Source organism: Peromyscus leucopus, chromosome 6, assembly GCF_004664715.2.
Source record: "Peromyscus leucopus breed LL Stock chromosome 6, UCI_PerLeu_2.1, whole genome shotgun sequence".
In the NCBI taxonomy this organism is placed as follows: Eukaryota; Metazoa; Chordata; class Mammalia; order Rodentia; family Cricetidae; genus Peromyscus; species Peromyscus leucopus.
This window is the reverse complement of record NC_051068.1, coordinates 31,100,463-31,124,952: the sequence shown is the minus strand read 5'-3', so window position 1 is coordinate 31,124,952 and position 24,490 is coordinate 31,100,463. Positions and strand designations below refer to the sequence as shown.

The window sequence follows — 24,490 nt, the reverse complement described above, 5'->3', positions numbered from 1 at the left end:
ATTTTGCTGTGTGTTTTAGGCAAGCAATATGCCACTGAGCTACATCCCCAGCCCAAAAGTAACTTTTAAGATTTTAAAGTCCTTAGGAAAGCCAGGAGTAGTGGGGCATTTGTGTAATCCCAGGTACTTGGAAGGCTGAGGCAGAGCATCACTTAAGGCTGGGATACTAGCAGAGATAGACTGACAGAGCCTGGACCAGTAGTTACATTCTATCTTTGAAAGAAAGAAAAGGAAGGAAGGAAGGAAGGAAGGAAGGAAGGAAGGAAGGAAGGAAGGAAGGAAGGAAGGAAGGAAGAGAAAGAAAGAAAAACAAAAAAAAAGAAAGAAAGAAAGAAAGAAAGAAAGAAAGAAAGAAAGAAAGAAAGAAAGAAAGAAAGAAAGAAAGAAAGAAAGAAAGAAAGGTAGAGAAGAAGGCTGGAGTGATGACTTGGTGCTTACGAGCATTTCATTTGGTTTTGCAGGGCACCTGGATTTGGTTCCCAGCACCCACATGGCAACCCACAACCACCAGTAACTCCAGTTCTCTGCACAGCACCACTCACACATATAAAATAAAATAAAAGTCAGAAAAGAAAAGAAAAAAAAAGCCTCATCTCAGGCTCAGGTTTGCAGGGTTCCTGGAGCAAGGGTGTGCTTGCAGGAAACTGTATCCTTGGGCCTTGGCACTTTGCACTGCTCTTTGCTTAAAATCTAACACACATCTCTGAGACGGTTTAAATGGCTGTGATCGCTTCCTAAATAGAAACTAGTCTGGGTTCAACACCAGCTACTCCACTCTGCACGCACACTGTCTTCTCGCTGGCTTCCTTGTCACGGCTATTATTATCATCGTCTCTGTAACTGTTTAGCTCTTATTGTGTGCAGAGTCTGTGCTAAGTGCTTCTCAGACATTATCCATCCGTCTTAGGAGGTGGATTCTATATTATCCTCACTTTACAGGGAAACTTAGAGGTTCAGAATACCTGTCAAAGAAGGGAGATAGGCTAGACTTGAGAAATAATTAATTCTTTTGTCAGTTGCCCTACTGGTCTTTTTTTTTTTAAAAAAAAAAAAAAAAAAAAAAAAAAAAAAAAAAAAAAAAAAAAAAAAAAAAAAACAGGGTTTCTCTGCATAGCTTTGATGCCTGTCCTGGATCTCGCTCTGTAGACCAGGCTGGCCTCAAACTCACAGAGATCCACCTGCCTCTGCCTCCTGAGTGCTGGGGATAAAGGCGTGTGCCACCCGCCGCCTAGCATCCTACTGTTATTTCTACTGCCTGCTTACTTACATTTATTCCTTCTTTCCTTCATTCCTTTCTTTCCTAACAATGTCCCCCTCTGTATTTTATAGCCTAGGCTAGCCTAGAAGTCATTATATAGCACAGGCTGGCCTGGAACTCACTCTGTAGTCTGGTCCTCCTGCCTCAGCTTCCTAAATGCAGAATGATGACATGAACCACCATACTCAGCTACATCTTATCTTTTAAAAGTATTTCCCCCTTTTAAAAAAAATTTTGCTTAAATTCATTTATTTTATGTATATGAATGTTTTGCTTTGTGTGTGCATCATGTCCATCCTGGGACTGGCATTGTGGATATCTGTGAACCACCATGTAGGTGCTGGGAATTGAACCCCAGGTCTCTGCAAGAACCTTGTGTGCGCGAGCACACAATTCCTTGCAGCCTAGAGAAGTAGATAGGATAAGACTTCCCTGAGGAGGAGGCAGAACTGACCTGAGATCGGAGTTTGAGGAGTGAAGGAGAGACGTGTGGAATTCTTTGGCCTGTCCAGAAGATACTCTTTGACTCTAGCTGAAACATGGGGCTGAAAAGAAGAAATGACAGCCAAGGCGGAGATGGGAACCGGAAGCTGGGTCACAGGCTGAGAGCGTAGGCGGGATGTTGGGAGGAAGAGTGACAGAGTCAGAGCTCTGCTCAGCAAGTTCGACTGTCTGATGTGGTAGGCAGTTGGAGGGCTGAAGCAAAAGCTGAGGCCATCACCTGGAGGCTCTTGTGGGTATCAGACGTGCAGTTATGAGGGCAGAAAGTAAAAAAGAAAAGAGCAGCCTGGAGATGCGTAAGACACACTGAGGGAAAGCATCAGAGTCCTCAGGACAAGGAACCAAGGTGAAAGCGAGTAGCTCCGTGTTCTACTGTCCCAACAGCCTCAAAACAGTACAGATTCTTTTTATTAGCAGCCCCAACGGTCCGATCCTGTCTGTCTCTTACATGCGGCTCTGTTGTGAGCCTGGGACAGTGTGCAGTGTCCTGACTGTACCCATTCCAAGTGGGCCACACATGAAAACTACGACCCTCACCAGCTGACGTTTGAGCTCCTGAACCTTTCACAGCCACTGGGAATGCATCACGAGGAAGGCACGCTCGCATTAATAAGCTTGCCTTTTCTTAAATGATTTTTGTGGGGGAGGGGCAGTGTTTTGTCAGCACAACCAGCAGTATGCACACATAGATCGGGGGCTCTTGTTCTGTCAGATCTCTGTGAGTGAGTGGGAGATGGTCAGGGACGCACCTCCGATCCACGGCCAGTACTGTAACGGACCAAGCTTATCAAGTTAAGAAGGAAAAACAAAACCTCTGCTCAGAGGTAACTTCAGGGGGAAATTTTGAACATTCTGTTCATTTGGTAGATAAAAGTATTTAGAACAAAATGGGGGGGAGGGGATTAGGCACGTTACTTTTCCTTGGCTACCATTCAGTCTGTCTGCGGACAGGTCCTGGGGGGCTCTCTTGCTGGGACTGTGTTCTTAGCACAAAGCGGTCATTCCAGTGAACTTGGCCTGGTGTGCGGGCCTGGTGCCCGCCTCCTGTGTGGTGGGAACTGGCCTGGAAGAGGGTTGGCTGACTCGGCGCATTCTATAGGCTTCAGCGAGGACTAGAGTTTCCACACGGAGTTAGGCCACACAGGCAAGGGACAGGAGTTCCCCAGCAGGGTCTGATCGGAGTTAGGCCACACAGGCAAGGGACAGGAGTTCCCCAGCAGGGTCTGATCGGGAATCTTGGCAATTTCCACAGCCTGCCCACAAAGTCTCCTGCACTTCTCTATAGGCAGCCTGGGCGCTGCGAGCAGTTTTTTTTTTTTTTTTTCCATTCATTTGTTTGTTTTTAAAGATAATTTTTGAAGTTGAAAAGTTATACAAAAATCACAGTACTCCCTTTGGCTCAGTAGTGCACAGTCATTAACATGGTCATAAAACTTGAAACATTGATTTTTTTTTTTTTAAATATATAGTTTCTTTTCATCACACTTGGTACTGGGTTATGTAAGAGTATTTCCATACAAGTATGTGGTGTATGTGGAATATATGGCCCCAAACTCCCCTGCCTCCCCTTGGTCTCTTCTGCTCCCTAAACAGTTTCTCTTTCACTTTCTTTTTAAATTACTCCCATTATTTATGTGTATACTGGTGCCCGGGGAGGACAGGAGAGGGGAGGGTCCCTGGAGCTGGAGTTGCAGGCATTTGTGAGCAGCCCCATGGGGTGTTGGAATCCGAAAGCCCTGTGCCTGCCCTGCAGTATCTCCAGTGCACAGAGCTACCTCCTCCTGCCATCAGAAAGGAGAAAGGGTGCCCAGGCTGTTCGCCTTTCGCTAGACAAAAAGGGCATTGGTGGGTTTGAGGCGGCAGCTTTTCGTTTAGAGTGGTCAGCATTCTCTTGCAGGTCACGGGGTAATGTGTAGTCATCTGTTGGGAGATCTGAAAGGGGTCACAAGAAAGCTTAGCCCCCCCACACACACTGGCCCCAAAAAGTAGCTTCAGGGTTGTTTCCTTCTCTGGCTGGTAACCTCCTCTCTGTTAGGTTGGCTGCTAAGGTTGTGAGACCACATAACCTTGTCGTCCAGCAGCATTTGAATAAGAATTGTGCCAAGATCCCGCGCAGCACTGACATTCAAAGGCAGCCGGATTGGAACAACCTCATCTCTTGCCTGGCCTTTTCTGCCTTGCACGTCTTTTTGTTGTTATTGTTTTGACTGGGGCTGTTTGTTCTGTTCCGTTCTGTTCTGTTGCTTTGTGATGTGTTGTGTTGTGATGTGTTGTGTGTTAGAGACAGAACGTTATGCAGCCCAGGCTGGCCTCAAACTTGCTGTGTGCTGAGACCCCAAAAGGAAGAGAGCAAGCTTTCACTACCATGTCCCGCCTTTGGCTTTGCTGATGTTTGGGGTAGCTGCTTAGCAGTTTTACACGGCCCAGAAAACTACAATAAGTATGGAGTTTTGGATATTCTCTCTAGTTTCTAATTCTTTCCATTGCCTGCACCTAAGGATGCAAAAGAAAGCGAGTCAAGATGGGAATCCTGCTGAGGCCTGACAGATTTGAGAACTTGCACACCCAGCCAGACTAGCAGAGAATGGCCACCCGTCCCCGGATCTTCTTCCACGTGCACAAGGTCACCTGAGAGGTGGCTGCCACTCAGCAGTCGTCTAGGAAAGACGTGAAGGGGCTCCTTCTCCACTGGCCTGTTGCAGAAGGGGTCCAAATGGAACAGGGGTGAGATTTTGGCGTCCTCTCACGCGGAGTCAGAACTGACCTCTGCCTGCTTTCAGTTACACAACGCCTTCCATTTTTCTTTAATATCTGCGTTCAGTGCAGAGGGTGGCGCACCCTCAGCGTTTGATTCAGAAATAGGACGAGGGAGGAAGGGAAGTAGGAAGGATCACACTGCTTTCTCTCCCCTCGGTGTTCATGTTTGTCGTTATGTTTCTCTTGATTTGAAGTGGAAAAACAATTTTATTAACAACCGCTGTTTAAAGTCTGAAGTGTGTGAACCTTTTTCCATTGTGGGAGTATCTCCAACCCCTCAGTAATTACTCTCCTGAGAGACTAACCTAATTATTCTGATATCTCTCCCTCTATCAGAAGTAGGACACTAAATTCATAGGAATGTTAATGGCTACATTTAATTGATTTCAATGTTTCATAAGAGAAAGCTTTTAGCTCTATATTGAGTATTTTTTATTAAAAGAGAAAAAAGTAAATTTAATCTGTCTCAATAAAAGAATGTCATCAGTAGATAGTTAGAAAAGAGGTGTCCAAATTATTTCACATGACTCAGTGTCAGAATTACATCATGTAATTCAGTTTTTCTACCAAAAGAAGGCAATTTTGGACTAGTTCCCTGCTGACCATTGACTCCCTGACCCTTGTAGGAAAAGTTTGTGCTTAAAGAAGAGAACTAACCTGTCTGTGGTGTGTTCACATAAAGCTGTCTGTCTGTGGTGTGTTCACATAGCCATGTCCGGCTGTCCAGCTGTGGTGTGTTCACATAGCCATGTACAGCTGTCTGTCTGTGGTGTGTTCATATAGCCATGTACAGCTGTCTGGCTGTGGTGTGTTCACATAGCCATGTACAGCTGTCCAGCTATGGTGTGTTCACATAGCTATGTACAGCTGTCTGTCTGTGGTGTGTTCACATAGCCATGTACAGCTGTCGCTGTGGTGTGTTTCATACCATGTCAGCTGTCGGCTGTGTGTTTCACATAGCCATGTAGGGCTGTCCGGCTGTGGTGTGTTCACATAGCCATGTACAGCTGTCCGGCTGTGGTGTGTTTCACATAACCATGTACAGATGTCCAGCTGTGGTATGTTCACATAGCCATGTAGGGTTGGAGAAAAGGCTCATGCTAAGGGTACTGCTTGCTCTTGGGGAGGACCTTAGTTAGGTTCCCAGTACTCACATGACGGCTCATCACCTGTAACTCCAGTTCCAGGGGATCCAATGGCCTCTTCTGGCCTCTGAAGGTTCCTACATGTGTATGGTGCACATAAACTCAACCAAGCACACACATACCCATAAGTAAACAAACAAATAATAGCATGTATTGTTGTACTATGTTCTAGGTAACTCATTCCATATAGTCAGGTAGAGCGATAAAACATTGGTTTTGTTGTTGTTGTTGTTTGTTGTTGTTATTTTATGGTGTAGTAGTCAGTAACAAAAAGAACATTTTATTTCTTTATGACTCCTGCTTTCTTTATGACTCCTGTCTTTTTCTAAGTTTTGTCGTCCAGTGCCAGGGATTGCTTGCATTCCCAGGCATGCTATCTGAGCACTCTACCACTCGGTCCTTCCTTAGCCTGGTGTCCTAGCGTCTTAAGACAAAAGTCTCAGGAGCTGTAAACATTCACTGTGGTGATGAGGTTTGTGTGTTCATGCGAGAGATCCCTCTGGAAGCCACGTTTGTAGTTAATGTCCCTGCATTGCACCGTGTTTAATATTTTCACCCAGGATCCAGTTGTCAACCGGAGGGAAAAGACAGTCGAGTTTACTGCCTTTATTTTCACTCATCGCTACAAAATCTACTCACTCAGATTGTGGGGGGATGCTAATGAGGGGGGATACTCCTGGGGTTTGCAAAACATGTAGGTGGTAACAAAGCACCCAGACACCTAAACACTGGCTCCAGATGTGTGTTTCAGGCTGTGTAGTCGGCAACCAGGAAGCACCAGGAGGTCAAAGGTGAGTGTAAGGACTGTTCCTGGGGTCCAAGATCACTATTTCAGTAGCAATGTGGGCATGGTCATCTCCACTTACACATAACCCTCTGACACAGGGAGTATGAAAGGCTGCCGTTAAATGCTCAGAGCTGAAATGATTTTCTAAAGTAGAGCACTTAGTGTTAGCTTAAGTTTAAGCTTAGGAGGACTCTCAGTAACAAAGAATTAAATATTCGGGCAGTTGTAGACTCGTGACTCTCCTTTGTTATCTGGATGTAAAATCAAATGGGGTGTCCCGACTCCACTAGTGTTCAGCACCACACTCTAGGGTAACATATAAAATCATATTGCATGCTTGCAACATGCAAGAGCTGCGGAGTAGTGGATGTGACGACAAGACTCAGTGCCACCTCCATTTCAGTGGAGGAGAAGCTGGGACATCCATTCCACACATAAGGACTACGGGGAAGTGGTAACCAGGACTGCAGATGGCCCTACTGATATAAGTCCCAATCCCAGAGAAAAGACAAGCTGGCACAAACTCCATGTCTTCAAACGTGCCCGGGCCTTTCTGTGTGTGTGGACCTGACTGGTATGAAGTTCTGCATGTGTAGTCCTTTCAAGACACAGAGGCCGGGACTGGGGTGATGGATGGCTCCGCAGTTAAGAGTCCTTGCTACTCCTGCAAATGACTTGAGCTCAGCTCCCAGCACCCATGCTGAGCCGCTCACCACCGCCGCTGTCTGTAAGTCCAGATGCAGGGGAATCTGATGCCCTCTTCTGGCCTCCATGCAAAGACTGGGCACCTTGGGCAGTTCTGAGCTGACGCGGTTGCATCATGTGGCTGATGCTAAGGTGTGGCCTGTGCCTGTCTTTCCCCAGGGCACCTGGACGATGATGGATTACCACACGGGTTCTGTACCGTCACCTACTCCTCCACAGACAGATTTGAGGGCAACTTCGTGCATGGAGAAAAGAATGGACGCGGGAAGTTCTTCTTCTTTGATGGCAGGTAGCCCTCACCGCTCTGTTTTGTTTAGGGTTGGGGGAGGTGGCAGGGTGGGGGTGGGGGGTTCTCCAGCTATTTTCAAAAGAAGGAATGATACAAATGCAAGAATGCAATGAAAAGTTTGTATACACCTCCTGCAAAAGGTGGGTGAGAGCAACCCCAACATGTGTGCAAGGCTTTGGTGACCAGAAATGGCGGTGGTGGCTGTGCGGAAGCCAGCCTAAGGTGTGCTGAGCCTGGCATGTGTCTGTCCAGGGATGTTCTGCCGAGCCAGATGCAGGGGCCCCATCTTGCACAGATTCATTTCAAATACAGTTCAAAAACTGTGACACAGCTCAGTGACATCACACAAGCCGGAACAAGAACTGACACCCAAAGTTGTCCTCCGACCTCCATGTGTACCGTGCCCCACACTCACACACAGCCACGTGCACAGGCACACACATCATATATACACACATACTCATACATTGTATACACACACACACACACACACACACACACACACACACACACACACACAATACAATACCCACTGGATATCTGGTCCCCACAGGTCTCTTTCGAGGTGTTAGTATTGGTGCCTTCTCTTTCAGAATCCCTCTGTCCAGAAAGTAATTTTCCTACTCCATTTCCATGGCAATTTAACCAAAGCTTTTAACTGGAAAATGTCAATTTTTATTTTATGCTGAGATTATTTTTGTGTTCACTTCACAGTGTATGTTTTTGTAAATGTCTTATTTGCCCTCCCGACCTGAGGAGAGTTTCCGAGTTCAGGATTTGTCTATGACATCTACTGTGCTTCCCGACCCTTGCCCTTAACTTGCTGCTTTAGAACAATGATAGTAAAGTCCTTGCCACGTGGATGTGGGAGCTGAAAACAAGTTAGAATTTATCCAGATGGCTGCACATACACACACAGGCACACACATGAGCATATTCATACTTTAAATTTGGTAGTTAGATAAGGATAGCCAACAACTGACTGACTCTTAGGGAAAATAATCCAGCAAATTGATTGTATTCAGTGGCATTTACCTACTGGCTTTACAGACCTGGTGTAGAAGAGCATTAATGAGCTACACTGAGCTTGTTATGGGCTAGACTGAGCATTTGAGCCAAGTGTGCCAAAAATGTACTCCCTGTTAAACACAAGAAACGGAACCCTTAGTGAGCAGGTAGGGACCAAGACTCCCCATCAGGAGCCACACGGTCTGGAGCCTGACACTGGATGTGTATAGTCCTGAGGACACTGTGGAAATGTTTTTCTGGTACTGAGAATGATATCTGCACCTCAGATTGTCACCTCTAATCTGGATGTTTAGTACAGTTTAACTGTTCTCAGTTCCACCAAAATGTGTAAACCTGGAGCCAGAACGTGTCACTAGCCTAGGACTGGAAGAAGAAAAAGAAAAATCGAACAAACCCAGAGGCCTCTACTTTCAGGAGTATGTGGAATGGTATTATCAGGGAGTCGTGGGGTCTGGAGCCCAAGACAAAAGCGAGGTAACTTATTATATGTATGGTTATTCCTCGGAACTGGGGACTGAACCAGGGCCTCGTGATGCCAGGCAAGTGTTCTACCACTGAGCTTCACCTCCTGCTCTTTGAATGCTGTTTCTAGTCGCCTGGCTGTCCTCAGACCCGCTCTCCTCTGCCTCGTCCCGTAGAGTACTGGGATCACCAGTGTGTGCCATAGAACCCAGAGTGGAAACGTCGATTGTCAGTGCTTTTCCTGAATATGCCGACTAGTTTCCAAAGAATTTGCTACTGCATGCCTTTATTTTTCTGTACCCAAGTCATTTTCTTTTGTGTGTGTGTATATGTATGTGTTGTGTATATGTATTGTGTATGTGTTGTGTAAATGTAATGTGTCACATATCGTGCTTGCGTGGTAATGTGCTGCTGTGGTACACATGTGCACACACGTGGAGAATTTTAAAAAATTCCATTATTGTTACCCATTGCCATGAACCTTGATTTTTATGGAATTTTTATTGCATTAATTTATTTGTTGGGAGGGGCTAGACATGCCACAGTGTGTGGAGGTCAGAGGACAACTTGCAGGAGTTGGTTCTCTGCATGTGGGTGCCGGAGATGAAGCTGGGTCGTCGGACTTGGTGGCAAGTACTTTACCCACCCAGCTATCCGAAAGGCCACATCTTGGTGTGTTTTGAGACAGGATCTCTCCCTGGCTTGAAACTCACCAAGTAGGCTAGACAGAGCTTCCAAATCCACACCGACACATTGGCTTTGGTTTTTAAGTGGTTCTAAGGGACCAGCGCACATCCTCATGTGCAAGGGAAGCGGTTTGCTGACTGAACTATCACCCCGCCTCCCAAAGTCATGACTTCCTGTGCTGATGTGTCCTGCTGAGCGGGATCCCTGTGGGCTGAGGGGCGATGAGGACATCTAACATTTCCCACCTTCTTACAAGGCGCTTGATTCACATCTCAGAGACGCTGTGTGGAAATGAACTTTTGAAGTCACGTGTTCCCGCCTCTCATGAGGCAGCATTGTCTCTATGTTCCTGCCGTCACTGGGCTCTTCCTGGAACCGAGCAATAAATACAGTCGGACTTACAATCCCACCTCATTTATGAGGGAACCAAGGCTGAGAGAGGCTGAATCACTTCCCCAGAGTACCCTAGATCGTAAGAGTTAGAGTCGAGGTGAACTCATTTCTATGTTTTCTTCCTTCCTTCCTTCCTTCCTTTCTTTGAGACAGGATCTCATGTAGCCCAGGCTGGCCTTGCCCTCACTATGGAGCTGAGCATGATCTTGGCTCCTAATCCTCTTGCCTCTACCTCCCAAGTACTGAGATTACAGGTGTGAAACACTGACTAAGTTCACTTTTAGAGGCAACACTTTTTATTATATCTGCACTCCATTCTGAGCAGAAGCGAGGAAATAGTGATGAATCTGTTTCCTTTTTTCCATGCTTTCTTTGTTTTCTTTAAGGTCATTTCTTTTTTGTTTTTCGAGACAGGGTTTCTCTGTGTCGCTGGAACTCATGCTGTAGCCCAGGCTGGCCTCGAACTCACAGAGATACGTCTGCCTCTGCCTCCTGAGTGTTGGGGTTAAAGGCGTGCACCACCACCACCACCACCACCACCACCACCACCACCACCACCCGGCTAAGGTCACTTCTTAACTATTTGATTGGTTGGTTGGTTTTTTTTTTTGTTTTTGTTTTTGTTTTGTTTTCTGAGGCAGGGTTTCTCTGTGTAACAGCCCTGCTGTCCTAGAACTAGCTCTGTAGACCAGACTGACTTTGAACTCACAGAGATCCACCTGCCCCTGCTTCCCGAGTGCTGGGATTAAAGGCATGCGCTGCTGCCACCGCCACCACCACCACCACCAGCAGCTAGTTTGTTTTCTATAGGTGTGTTAGCACTTGCTAGGAGCCAGGGAAATTGATGAAGGTGTTCCTGAAGAGTCATCTTCTTTGATAGTGACCTCCCCAGACTCCTATTTTCTCATTTGTAGGATGGGGATAAATGGTTGAATGAAAAAAGCAATCAAGACCTCGGAAGGCATGGCACCCCTGGCAAGTGCCTGGGGGATGGGGGAATGGGGCTGGTGACTAGTCCTGAGGTTACTCTAATCTTGGTTGATTCCAGCAGCCTAGAAGCCTACTTGTTAGGAAAAACATTGGTGTCAAATGTATTAATGTTGCTACAGTCACACACCAATCAACTGCTCCAAAGGCTGTGGTTCCCCCACCGTTCACCCCCATCAGCAAGCTAACAGTTCAGCACCAGATACCAACTGGTGTCACACATTCCAATCCGTTCTGACAATGTCTGCCTGGGGTAGTGCTCATCTCTCAGTTCTGGAGGGCTGAGAGCTTTGAGATGAAATGCTGTTAGATTGGTATGTGGTAAGGACCTGCTTCCTGGCTTGCAGATGGCTGCTTATCTTGTCACAGGCTGGAGAAGGGAGCCAGAGAAAGCAAGCTCCCCGGTGTCTTTTTCTAAAGGCAGTAAGTGCACCCAAGAAGGCTCTGACTTCATAACCAACATCTCACCTCCAAGGACAGCCCCACTGGGAATTAAGGCTTCAAAGTACAGATTTTACAGAGGCGTGAACATTCAGTCCATAGCAGTACACTTCTTAGGGTTTTCTTTTAACAAAGAGGACTAAATTTTGCTAATTGCTGTTATTTTGAGCCTTGGTGATTGTCAGATTCTCTAGACTCACACATCCTCTGTGAAAGGATAAAAACAAAGGCAGGAGAGACTTTGAAGGTGCCCAGCATATGGCCAGACCAATTACAGAGCAGAACGTGCTCTGTTCTGCTTGCCCATCCCGCCTCCCGAGGTCGAAAGTATTGGCTGGAGGTGGCTTTCGCCTTCCTCGGTTTGCAGTATTAGATACCAATGCAGCCACACGAACAATTCCTAGAACAATGTTTTCAACCAAGCCACAATTTAGTTTGTTAGAGATGGGTCTTGAAAGTAGAATCTGATTCATTTGTACGTTTTTTTCCTCGACTCTTATATTGATGAGGACACACTAGCAGCTGTGTCCAACCTTTTATATTGGACACAGAGTCATTATCTACAAAAGTTCAGACTTGAAAAGCACAATATAATAGAGCTACCAAAAGGAAAAAGAAAAAGAAAACTGAAGCTTTAAGCAAGCTTGAGATTTGGTGTTGGCCACATTCATAGCCACCCCAGGCCATGTGCAGCCCACAAGCTGCAGGTTATGGAACAATGGTTAGGCCGATGAGGTGGAGGACAGAAATTTCTCGGTCCCCAGACCATGAAGAAAAGCCAAGCTTCCTAAATACTTTCCTGTCTTCAGACACCATAGAGGTGACTTTCAAATGAAAATACAGTAATATTTAAATAAAATGCAGGTGCCTCAGTTGGGGTGAGCAGCTGCCAAATTTCTCCACTATTTTAAGCTCTGTTTCCTACTTTAATTGTTTTTCGAAACTTAGCACCTCATAAAATAAAAAGGCCTGTATCTGTGAGGAGAAAGAAGTGTGGTCAGACCGATGTTTTCATTTCCTCTCAGTTGTCCGGTTATGTGTTTCCAGTGCCATTGCCAGGAAATCAAGCAATCCAATGACCATTTTCGTTATTTCTTAATATGATCCTGAGGAGCCTGCCAAAGGTAAAAGGTAGCATGGGTAAGAACGTTAGAACCGGGCCTCGAGAGATGGCTCCACGGTTAAGAACGCTGGCTGCTTTTCCAGAGGACCCAAGTTCACTTCCCAGCACCCACATTAGACGGCTCACAGCCACCTGTAACCCCTGACGCAAGAACTCTGACACCTTCTTCTAGCCTCTACACACACACACACACACACACACACACACACACACACACACAAACATATACAAACACACACAAACATACATACATACACACACACACAAACATACAAACACACACACAAACATACATACACACACAAGCACACATACACAAACACACACACAAGCATACATAAACACACACACACACAAGCACACATACACACCCAAACACACACACACACACACACACACACACACACACATAAAAAGAAAAAAGAAAATTAAAACAGCAGGAGCCACTAGTGGTGACCTATATCTACAAGTTCCAGCTCTTGGGAGGTAGAAGAAGGAAGATCAACAGTTCACACTCATCTCAGCTACATAGTGAGTTCAAGGCCAGCCTGAGTGAGTGAGACCTTGTCTCAAAACAAACAACAGCAAAATACAGAGCTGAGCATGATGTTACAAGACTGTAACCCCAACACTAAGGACAGAACAGAAGGTTTCTGAGGTTGAAGCTAGCCTGGGCTACATAGTGAGACCCTGTGACAAAGAGGGGGAGGGAGGAAAAGGAAAAGGATGGGGAGGGAGAATGGAAATGCATGATATTCACATAAAAATGTCAACCAAATATTTCAGATAAGAATAGTGAAAAGCTATACTTTCTGTAGCTTGGTGACATTTTGTTACAACGAACACATTGCTTTTTATTTTTAACATAAAAGTTATTGATTCCTTCCTTCTCCCATTCAGTCGGGTCATTCATAAATTACTGCCGAAAGAGAAGCATCTTTCTTACCTCCCTGAAAAGGTAGCTTTAAGGGCTCTGGAATTTAGCCGAGCTGTAGAACCCTTGACTGCCCTGCCTTCAGAGACTGCACTGTGCGTATGAAGTCAGCTGCGCCAAGAGGAAAAGCACTGTTCCTCTTGAGAGGGAACTGAGGATGGGCTCACAGGCAATGACAAGCCATTGGGCACGCTTGGGACTGAGATCAAAACGAGATGACTCAGTGGGTCTGGGTGTGAAGGCGCCTCCCTTAGAGCCAGCACTCAGAGGCAGGTGGATCTCATGAGCTGGAGGCCAGCCTGGTCTATATGGTGAGTTTCAGGACAGCCATGGTGGGGGGAGGGCGCAACAAAAACAAACAGAACCATGACTCTGGTAAAAGCACTTGCCGGATGCTCTGAGCTCCACATTAGGAGGAAGAACTGATCCCCAAAGTTGTCCTCTTACCTCGTGTGCCAGCCCTGGCACGCGGGAACTCACACTCACAAAGATACGTGCAAGTCTGTGCTGGTTTCTTAACTTGTCTGAGACACCTGTGACTTGTAGATTTGGTCATGAATCTGAGAGGTATTGGCAGGCTTGTCTGTGGGGACGATACCCAAATACACACAGGAACATTTTGAATGCTGCTGAGAATCTCAAATCAAATGGGTTGCCAGCACTAGCAAATAAAAACTTAGAACACTTGGTTAAATTAGAAACTTCAGATTGCAACAACAAAGCATCCTTTTTATATTTATATCTTCTATCCGGTATTTGGGATATGCACCTGCTGAAGTTTATAACCTGTATAAAATTCAGACTTCACTGAGTATCTTATATCTTTTTTGGGGGGGGGGAATGTGTTTCAAAACAGGGTTTCTTTGTGTAGCCCTGGCTGTCCTGGAACTTCACTTTGTAGACCACACAGGTCTCAAACTCACAGAGATGCCTCTGCCTTCTGCCTCCCGAGTTCTGGGATTAAAGGCATACACCACTACCACCCGGCTGCATCTTGTGTCTTGCCTGACAGTCCCTCCCAGACAGGAAGAGGGATGGCTGACTCGCTTTCCTGCGCTGCACACATCACGCCATCAGTTGATTAGCAATCCTTCTCCAAGCGGCCTCTCCTTTTTAATTGTCTGAATCTAATGACAGTTGAATCTCATTAATTCGGCTTCACTGAATTTAGAGTTTTGATCATTTATGCAAAAGCTATGTTAAAGTACACTTCATTCCATTCAAGATTTTAATAAGCCTATTTGTCATTGATAATACAAACAAACGGGAGAGAACTATTTATCTCCTTGGGAGACCACAAATAGTGTAATTACAATGAAATGAGACGCTGTCACCGTTCAGGCTGTGCATTTCATTTAATAATTACAGATCATTCTCAATCATAAGACAGGACGTCACCAGGCAGAGTCAGGGACAGCCTGCTCAGTCCCTGTGCCTCGCTTTGCATTTTACCTGCCCCGGAACATGATGTGTGCTTCTCTTACCTAGCCCAGTACATGATGTGTGCTTGTCCTACTTAACCCAGGATGCAGTGTGTGCTTGTCCCGACATAAGGTGTGTGTTCATCCCGCCGACCCAGAATGTGTCGTGTGTTTATCCTGTGTGGCCTCTTGAGCAGTGTGTGCTTACAAGGCAGTACTGATGCCGTGCACCCTGCTGGCTAGAGCCCCATACCAGGCTCACCACATAGGACACATACCTTAAAATGCTTACCAGCTGAATCTGTGACTAAAGCCTGGCTGTTAATCAAACCATCTTTGTTTCTGAATACCAATCATTTATGTTTTAATCTTTAAATTACATTTGTTTATTTTGTGAATATGTGCTATGTGTAGGGAGGGGTTGGCCTGCGTGTGGAAGTCAGAGTACGACAGGCCGCAGCTGGCTTTCTCCTTCTAGAACGTGTGTCCAGGGAATCAAATGCAGACCCTTGGGACTGGCGGCAAGTGCCTTTACCACTGAGCCGTATTGTTAACACTTAACATTTAAAATTTTACAAATGGGAGCTGGGCCGTGGTGGCGTACGCCTTTAATCCCAGCACTCTGGAGGCAGAGGCAGACGGATCTCTGTGAGTTCAAGGCCAGCCTGGGCTACAGAGCAAGTTCCAGGAAAGGTGCAAAGCTACACAGAGAAACCCTGTCTCAAAAAAAAAAAAAAAAAAAAAAAAATTACAAATGGTTTGTGCTGCGCTTCCCTTTATTACAAATGGTATTTTTGGTAAACTTACTTCTATTGCATGAGGATATTGGACAAAAAAACGTATTTCCAAGTTTTCCAAATGTGTTTTCTGAGGACAGCGGTAGGCGAAGGATGGTAAAATGGCCTTGGGTGTGCTGTGAGCTTTCTTCCGGTCCAGCACCATGGGGCTCAGGCTTCGTCAAGCTGCGGATGGGGTGAGCAGGGTTGAGTCCACTGTCTCCCCCCTTTACCCCGCCATCCCTCTGTGTCCATGGTTGCGCACCGGAACACATGTGTCCAGCTGAGTGTCACACACAGGACTCCATGAATGGCCTGTGCCACAAAAGTCCTGCAAGATCAACATGTAACCTAGGTCACATCTGGATTTGTTTGTGCCTACTTGTGTTGTTCACACATTGACAAAGTCGTCTAGTGGCACATTTTCCAGAGCCTGTCCCTGTCATTAAGGGACACATGACTGTATAACGGAAATAAGTCCTCATCAGTCTTCCAACAGGATCAGAGGGAAGTCTTTTGATTGGATGCCGGTTATCATTGCTACTGTGGAATAAAATATTAGTGACTTGGAAGTAAGATGGCCGTTCGCACAAGCTAAACCATGCTTGTGTGACTGACGAGCCTTGCATGCAAGCCATCCAAGAGGCTTGGAGCCCAGAGAGAAGCACAATGCTCACTGTTGAGTAGATTTAACAGCAGAAATGCTAATGCCCCAATGTAAGCTGGGCATCTGCCTGGCCGTGGAGACATGGGTAGCTGAGACTTGTTCTCAGCCGGACCTGTGGCTTTTTTCTTCTCTCTTTCTTTTAGCAAAGAAAGAAATAAGATTCATAGGAACCAGGAGATTATAGGTTAAGGCTTCCTCAAACCCAGGACCTTGGGCATGCTAGGTAAATGCTCTACTAACCAAGCAACATCACCAACTATTATTTGTCTCTCTCTGCATTTTTCCTGGTCATCTGTCTATTGGAATTCCAGATGTCCTGGATACATGAAAGGGTGGGAACAGAGCTGGGCATGTGAGTCCTCGGACCTTATCCTTTATTTTAAGATGACTTAGTGGGTAAAGGTGCCTGCCACCAAGCCTAACAACCTGAGTTTGATCTCTGTGATCCACACAGTGGAAAGAGAGAGCCAACAACAACCAAATATCCTCTACCCACTACCTGTATGCTAGAGAGAGACAGAGACAGAGACAGAGAGAACTATAGTACTGTGTAATCTGACTATTCCTTTCTGTTCTCCCTTACCTTGCAGCACCCTGGAGGGATTTTATGTGGACGATGCCCTGCAGGGCCAGGGTGTTTACACCTATGAGGATGGAGGTGTCCTCCAAGGCACATATGTGGACGGCGAGCTGAACGGACCAGCCCAGGAGTATGATACCGACGGGAGGCTGATCTTCAAGGGCCAGTACAAAGACAACATTCGACATGGAGTGTGTTGGATCCATTACCCAGTAAGCTGGCGCCTACTCGCTATGAGGGAAAGGAACATGTTTTAAGACAATGTTTTGACTCCTGATGATAAACAGTCAAATGTATTGGCTGCGAAGCCACAGATCAGTCGCTACAGATGAGTGTGTGAGGCTGACCTGCCTGCTGTTGTTCACCGGGACTAGGCTTTAGATTGCTGTTAATTACTCTTCTGAGTCACACTGAGTATTCGTGAGTATTTACTCATCACTGGCACAAACTAGTTTTATTGTGCCCTTTATAAAGTAAAAAAACAAATTGCTTTTAATTCCTTTGGCATGTAGAAAGGAGTGGTGGGATATTTCATCATTGAAATACGTGTGAGGGATGGCTGGGTGGGATGATACATGCCTTCAATCCCAGTACATAGTGAGATCCTGGAGAGCCAGGACTGTGTAGAGAGACCCTGTGTCGAGAGTAGAGACAGAGAGAGAGGAGAGAAGAAAAAGAAAAAGAATAAAGAATAAAGAAATGCATATAGGGGAGAGACAGGCCCTCACTGTGTAATCTGGCTGGCCTCAAATGCACTCTGTAAACCAGGCTGTCCTCAAACTCGTCTGAGATCTACCTGTCTCTGCCTCCGAGTGTTAATATTAAAGGCATGCGCCATCTCACCTAGCTCTTGCTTAATTCTATCTGGTCTCTGATACGCGAGACTGAATCCTTTCTGGAGTCACCACCCCACTGCAGCGTGACTTTTACATTCTCCTCACTATGAAGGTGCGTCATGGACTGTATTGCTTATGTTAAGATGATTTAACTTAACTTGCCTTCAAGTGTTTGGTAACAGTGCTGGCTTTGAATTCACTACAGCAAATAGATATGGCAAAGTCCATGGTTGGGAATTAATAATTTTTGTTTGCATTTCAAATGCTCCATCTGTTGTTGATGAATTTTAAAACTATGTTTTGAAAAGTAAACCTTAAGATATATTTTGTTTACTGTTTTATCATGTCCAGAGCTTAAGTGAAAATACCTTTTTGCTTACTCTAAATTATTAGTAAGACCGGCTAGGCACAGTGGTGCTTGCCTGGACTCTCCCAGCATTTGGGAATGGAGTCAAGAGCATCAGGAGTTCAAGGTCAGCCTCAATGACATACAGAGTTTGAGGTCAGCCTGGGCTATGCAGTAAAACTTTGTCCCAGAAAAGCAAATTATTACATGTAAAACAAGAAAAGTAATCCCGGGTAATTGTACTTGCACGTTGTTGTATTTATTTATGTCTTATTTGTGTGTGAGTGTGCATGATGTATAGGGCTTTGTGCGGCAGGCATGTGTGTGGCGGCAATCTGAGGACAGTTTGTGGACCCCATACTCTGTTCCCACCTAGGACCTGAGCTCAGGTCCCCGGGCTTATACAGCAAGCACCTTTACCCCCAACCCCCCCACCCCACCTCCCCGAGCCATCCCACCGGCTCACATTATTCTTTTTTTTTAAACAACATAAACAGCCTTTATACTTTTACTTTATTTCTTTAAGATCTATTTATTTATTTAATGTATATGAGTTCTCTATCTGCATGTACGACTTTATGCCAGAAGAGGGCATCAGACCCCACTACAGATGGTTGTGAGCCACCGTGGGAGCTGGGAATCAAACTCATGACCTCTAGAAGAACAGCCAGTGCTCTTAACCACTGAGCCATCTCTCCAGCCCCACAGTATTATTCTTTAGAAACCATTTAAGTAGCTAAGAAGATGGCTTATCAGATAAGCGCATTTGCTACAAGTGTGAGGACCTAAGTTTAAATCCTCAGGAACCAAGTAAAAGGGCTGGCTGGCTTGGTCACTTATGTACTCACAAAGCTCTCACTGTGGCGCTCTGGGGCTGGCACACCTCCAAGTTCAGGGAGACCCTGCCTCAAGAGAATAAGGCAGAGAGATAGAGCAGGACATCCAATGTCATTCAAATACAGTTGGTTTTTACTTATTTTTGAAACAGATTTTTTTTCTATATAGTCCTGACTGTCCTGGAGCTCAATGTGTAGACCAGGCTGGCCTTGAACTCAGAGATCCACCTGCCTCTGCCTCCCTAGTGCTGGGATTAAAGGCACACGAGACAGTGCCCAACCACACAATTGTGTTTTTATTCAGTTAAGCTTGGCACAGATCATGCACCTGTGGACCCAGCTACCAGGGGAGCCTGAGACAGAAGGGCTTAAGCCTGGGAATTTGAGGCTGAGGAGATGGCTCATCAGTTAAGAGCTGCTGCTGTTCTATCGTGAGGGCTGGAGTTTGGACCCCAGCATCCACACTGGGGACTCCAGGGATTCAACAGCTCTCTGTCTGTCTCCATCTCTGTCTCTCTGTCTGTCTGTCTCTCTCTCTCCTCTCTCTCTCTTTCTCACACACCACACACACACACACAGAGAGAGAGAGAACGAGAGAGAGAGAGAGAGAGAGAGAGAGAGAGAGAGAGAGAGAGAATTTTAAAAAGAAACTGTACTCTTTTTTTTTTTTTTCTTTTTTGAGCTGAGGATAGAACCCAGGGCCTCTTACTTGCTAGGCAAGCGCTCTACCACTGAGTTAAATCCCCAACCCAGAAACTGTACTCTTAAGGAAAGAATGTGGTTAATCTTTGTCTAAGACTTGCCCAAACATTTAGGTATCATCTTGGTCAGCTCTGACCCATCAGACATCATTTAGGTGACTGTCTAGGTAGAAGCAGAGAAGCAGATGGACAGGTGCCAAGGTACCTACAGGTCCAGAAGGCTGGAAGTGGGCTTTCCGAGTGGCCAGGCTGAGCCCCGCGATGCCTGTGCTGGGGCACCACTGACATTTGAGAGAGACTCGTCAGAAGGATGAGTGGAGCCCTGTGTAGGAAGAGGATGGGAGAGAGACAAAACAGGAATTCCCGGAGACTCCCACTCCCTGTCACTTTGCTACTGACTAGGATCAACTGAGGTCCCGTGATGAGATCGAAGGTACACTGAGACCATTTCCTGCATTCATCTCGCCGAGTAGAGCCAAGTTTTGAAACCTATATATGCAGTGACATCTTTAGAGAATATTTCATGTGTTCTTTGACAATTTCGTACACATGTATACAATATGTCTTCATCATATACACCCCCAACATGTCAGCTCCCACCTTTATGTTCTTCTCTCGTTTGTTTGTTTTTTTTTTTTTTTTTTAAATAATCCCTTGAGTCCCATTAGTACTTCTGCAGGTACATGGGTGGGGGCCAGCCACTGGAGCATGGGCGACCTATCAGCCACTATAGCTACATTTTGCTCCCTGGTCTTATCAATAACCAAGAGTATACATAATGACTTATTCCTGTCTCAGTAAGCGACACAGAGGATCACCCCACATTGCAGCTTTGGGTAGCCGTTCCCAGATACTCGAGCTGAGGTCATTAACCAAGCTGTCTGAGGAGCCATAGTATCAAATTGTTCAGCAAGCTTACAAAGGACTCAGATTGGTAAGTTATGCAGTTAGGACTTCCAGGGGAGGGGCCCATCTTTTGCACCCTAAATTAAATTAGCCATAATGCTGTGGTGGCCAAGTTCAACTAAAAAGTCTCGGTGAGATGGCTTCGTGAGTAAAGGCGTCTGCCGCTAAGCCTGGCGATATGACGGGCCCCCTGGGATCCACGTGGTGGGGGACTTCTGCAAGTTATCCTCTGACCTCCACACATGCACCACGGTGCATGCTTACCCATGCACACATACAGGAACATACACAGAAAGTTAAAAAAAAAAATCAGGTATTTGTCAGTTACCGATTGTGACCCTGGCACTTAGCAGGACATGGAATTACTCTAACATTTGTCCTATGGAATGAAGCAAAGCTGGCCCTTCTCTTGCGGGGAGGCAGGGGAGCCACAAATGAAGAATGAAAGAAAGAAGTGCTGTGGAAGAGACCAGGTCTGCTGCTTATCGCTTAGAAGATACAGGCAATTCTATTTTCACTCGGGTAGACCAAATGAATTCGTAAGCATGTTGAAAGGCATGGAGATTTAGCTCAGGGATGGAGTGTTCACCATGTACAATCCCACAAGGTCCTGGGCTCTGCATTCACCCCAGTGCTACAGAAAGGGGAAAAAAGGGGGGGTTCATTTTCAGTGAAGTTTGTTTGCTTTGAGACAGGGCCTCTCTATGTAGTGCTGGCTGTCCTGGATAGATCAGGCTGGCCTCAAACTCACAGAGATCAGAGATCTGCCTGTCTCTGCCTCCATAGTGCTAAGATTACAGATGTGTACTGTAATATATTTATGCTGTAATCTATTTCCCTTAATATATTACAGGTGTGTGCTTAATTATATTTCCCTTAAATGTCTGCAAGTCTGTTCTGAGTGTGATGTGTTTGTTTCTTAGATAACACACCAAGGTTAGGATTACTTCAGGATTGCCAAGTGCACTCCAGTCTCCTACTCTAAGTGAGGCATACCTGTCCCTGTGCATAGAACATTCCAGAAGTATATTTGTGTGTATGGCGGAGGAGCTGCCTGCAGGGGCATGAAGAGCTCTCACTCCTGTGAAAAGCTCCAGATTCTTAAACAGCTATTGTTATTGTTGGTGCTCTTCACAGTGGGGGTTGCCGAAGACGAACTTCCTGAACTCACACCCTGTCCACGACTACGTTATATAAAACCTCTGGGTTTGGGTTTCTCCTTCCAGGACGGAGGTAGCCTCGTCGGGGAAGTCAACGAAGACGGAGAGATGACTGGAGAGAAGATAGCCTACGTCTACCCTGACCAGAGGACCGCGCTCTATGGAAAGTTCATCGATGGAGAGATGATTGAAGGGAAACTGGCCATCCTCACGGCCACCGAAGAAGGGAGGCCACACTTTGAACTGACGTCTGGAAGTGAGTCATCCAGTGGGTGACAGGTTGAAGAGGTTTTGGGTGTGTTTTGGTTTTGGTTTTGGTTTTTCGAGACAAAGGTTCTCTGTGTGTCCTGGAACTCACTAAGTAGACCAGGCTGGCCTCGAACTCACAGATCCTCCTGCCTCACCTGCCAAGTGCTGGGATTAAAGGTGTGCACCACCATTGCCCTACAAAGAGGTTTCTTTTCTTCTCTGGGGAGCCCACTTTAATGGAGTGTCAGCTCATTTTTGCCAAAACCCAAATAAACTGGACAGCTGATTAAGTCGGAGATGGCTCTGCAGCTGTAGGAGCTGCCTTCAAAGGCCGACGACCCGAGTCCAATCTCAGGGACCCACATGGTGAATGAAGAGAGTCAACGCCTGAAATTTGTCCTCTGACCTCACACATGCGTGTCTCTCTCTCTCTCTCTCTCTCTCTCTCTCTCACACACACACACACACACACACACACACACACACTCTCACACACACACACACTCACTCACACACACACACACACACACACCACTCACACACACACATATACACTAAATGGGAGGAGTCTTTCTTTCTTTGTACTTTTCTGTATATTCACTATTATTTCAGAACCTAGGGAGATGGTTCAGTTGATAAAATGCTTCTTACCACCTAAGCCTAAAGACCAGAGTTCAATCTCTAGAACCTAAGTACAAAAGCCGCATGGCACTGGAGAGGTGCAGACAGAGAGAGACCCTGTCTCAAAAAAAAAACAAGGTGGCTGAGCTGTAGTGGCACACGCCTTTAATCCCACTCGAGAGGCAGAGGTGGGCAGATCTCTGAGTCTGAGGCCAGCCTGGTCCACAGAGAGAGATCCAGGACAGCCAAGGCTACACACAGAAAAACCCTGTCTCAAAAGAAAGGAAGGAAGAGAGAGAGAGAGAGAGGGAGAGAGAGAGAGAGAGAGAGAGAGAGAGAGAGAGAGAGAGAGAGAAATCCCTCATAGGTGCACCTAGCCAACTTGGGTTTTAGTTAATTCCAGATGCAGTTGACAACCAAGAATAGCCATCACATTATCCCTGTAGTCCTCTGCCAGGCAGCTGCTCCTGTCCCCAGGCTCCTCTGTATCTGACTGCTGAGTTTAAGCCCTGGAGAGGCTGCTGGCCACAGATGTGTTATGGAGCCTGGAAAGAACACACCACCACCTCCTCTCCCATCCCCAGCTTAGTAGGTCGGTGGAGGCTTCCTGCTCATGCCCACTTCGAGATTCCTGCTGGCTCCCTGCTTGGCTTCACAGCTCTTCTGTCTCCTGTATAACCAAGTCCCTCAACTGAACATTCTCTTTTTTAAATACTTAAGTAGTCTGTTTCCTAGGCAATTACAGACTGATTTGGATCATAGTCTAGCTTAGGTCTGTGACATTCATTTAGGTTTACGTTGTATTTTAAAAAACAGGAAAGGGGCCAGTAACCATGGTAACTACTGAAGAACCGATTGATGGGATTGTTAGTGATGTTAGTGCTAAAAATGATTGGCTTTGCAGGAGTTCATGCTCTGGGTCCAAATCTTGTTTCTTTGTTTATGAACACTTGGAGAGTTCAACATACCTTGTACGCTTGAAGATTGGCCAAGGTCAACAGAAAGCCAACAGTAATTCTAGGACAGTTGCATACCTTATTTTCGGGACTGATTACCAATCAGTAATCTGAGCCACTATGCTAGAAGTCAGGTGAGTCTTCATGCAGAGCAATATTGTTCTCCATAATTCTGTGAGGCTGAGTTTACTCTCAGTGAGGAAGTCAACTGATGGCCTCTGCTATACATTTTACAGACTGTCTGGTATGAAGAAAACCTCAAAGAAATTTAAAAACCAATATCCAATTTACTCTGATCAGAGAAATCCAAAATTCTGCAACGTGTTTTGCTTGAAGTTTTAAGCACACAAGCAGATTTTAAGACATATGAATAAAGGGAAATCAACAAATAGGAATCTTAAGAGTTAAGTCTGATGGCTGTGCATTAAGACTTAAATAAATCAGGCCTGGTAAGTATAGGCCTGTAATACCAGACTCAGAAGTTTGAGGCAAGGGGATCTTGCTGTGGGATGGTCTGTATGCTGTGAATGTGCTGCTGATTGGCCAGTAGCCAGGCAGCAAACAAGAATTGTGGGAAGGCTGAAAGGCTGAGTCAGGAGATGCCAGCCCGATGTCCAGGGAGCAGCATGTAATGACACACAGGTAAAGCCACGGAACACGTGACAACATATAGATTAACAGAAATGGGCTGAGTTTAAGTATAAGAGCTAGTCAGTAGTAAGCCTGAGCTAATGGCCAGGCAGTTTTAATTAACATAAGCTTCTGAGTGATTATTTCATAAGTGGTTGTGGGGTCCTTGATGCCAGGTGAGCACAGGAAAACCTCCAGCTATAGAATCTCAAGTACAAAGCCAGGCTGGGCAATTTGGTAAGGTCCTATCTCACTAAGGAAAAAGAAAAAGAGGACAAGATTGGAAAACATAATCAAAGAGTAAACC

At 45.9% G+C, this 24,490-nt stretch overlaps 1 protein-coding gene across 1 annotated transcript in view; it reads left to right on the top strand.

Moving 5' to 3' along the window:
- Positions 1-24,490, top strand: part of Setd7 (SET domain containing 7, histone lysine methyltransferase) — a 42,068-nt gene that overhangs the window by 2,925 nt on the left and 14,653 nt on the right. Inside the window, exons 2-4 of the mRNA XM_028873343.2 lie at positions 7,313-7,442; positions 16,953-17,154; positions 21,794-21,983. Coding sequence (XP_028729176.1) covers positions 7,313-7,442; positions 16,953-17,154; positions 21,794-21,983 — 522 coding nt within the window. The remainder of the gene's footprint in view (positions 1-7,312; positions 7,443-16,952; positions 17,155-21,793; positions 21,984-24,490) is intronic.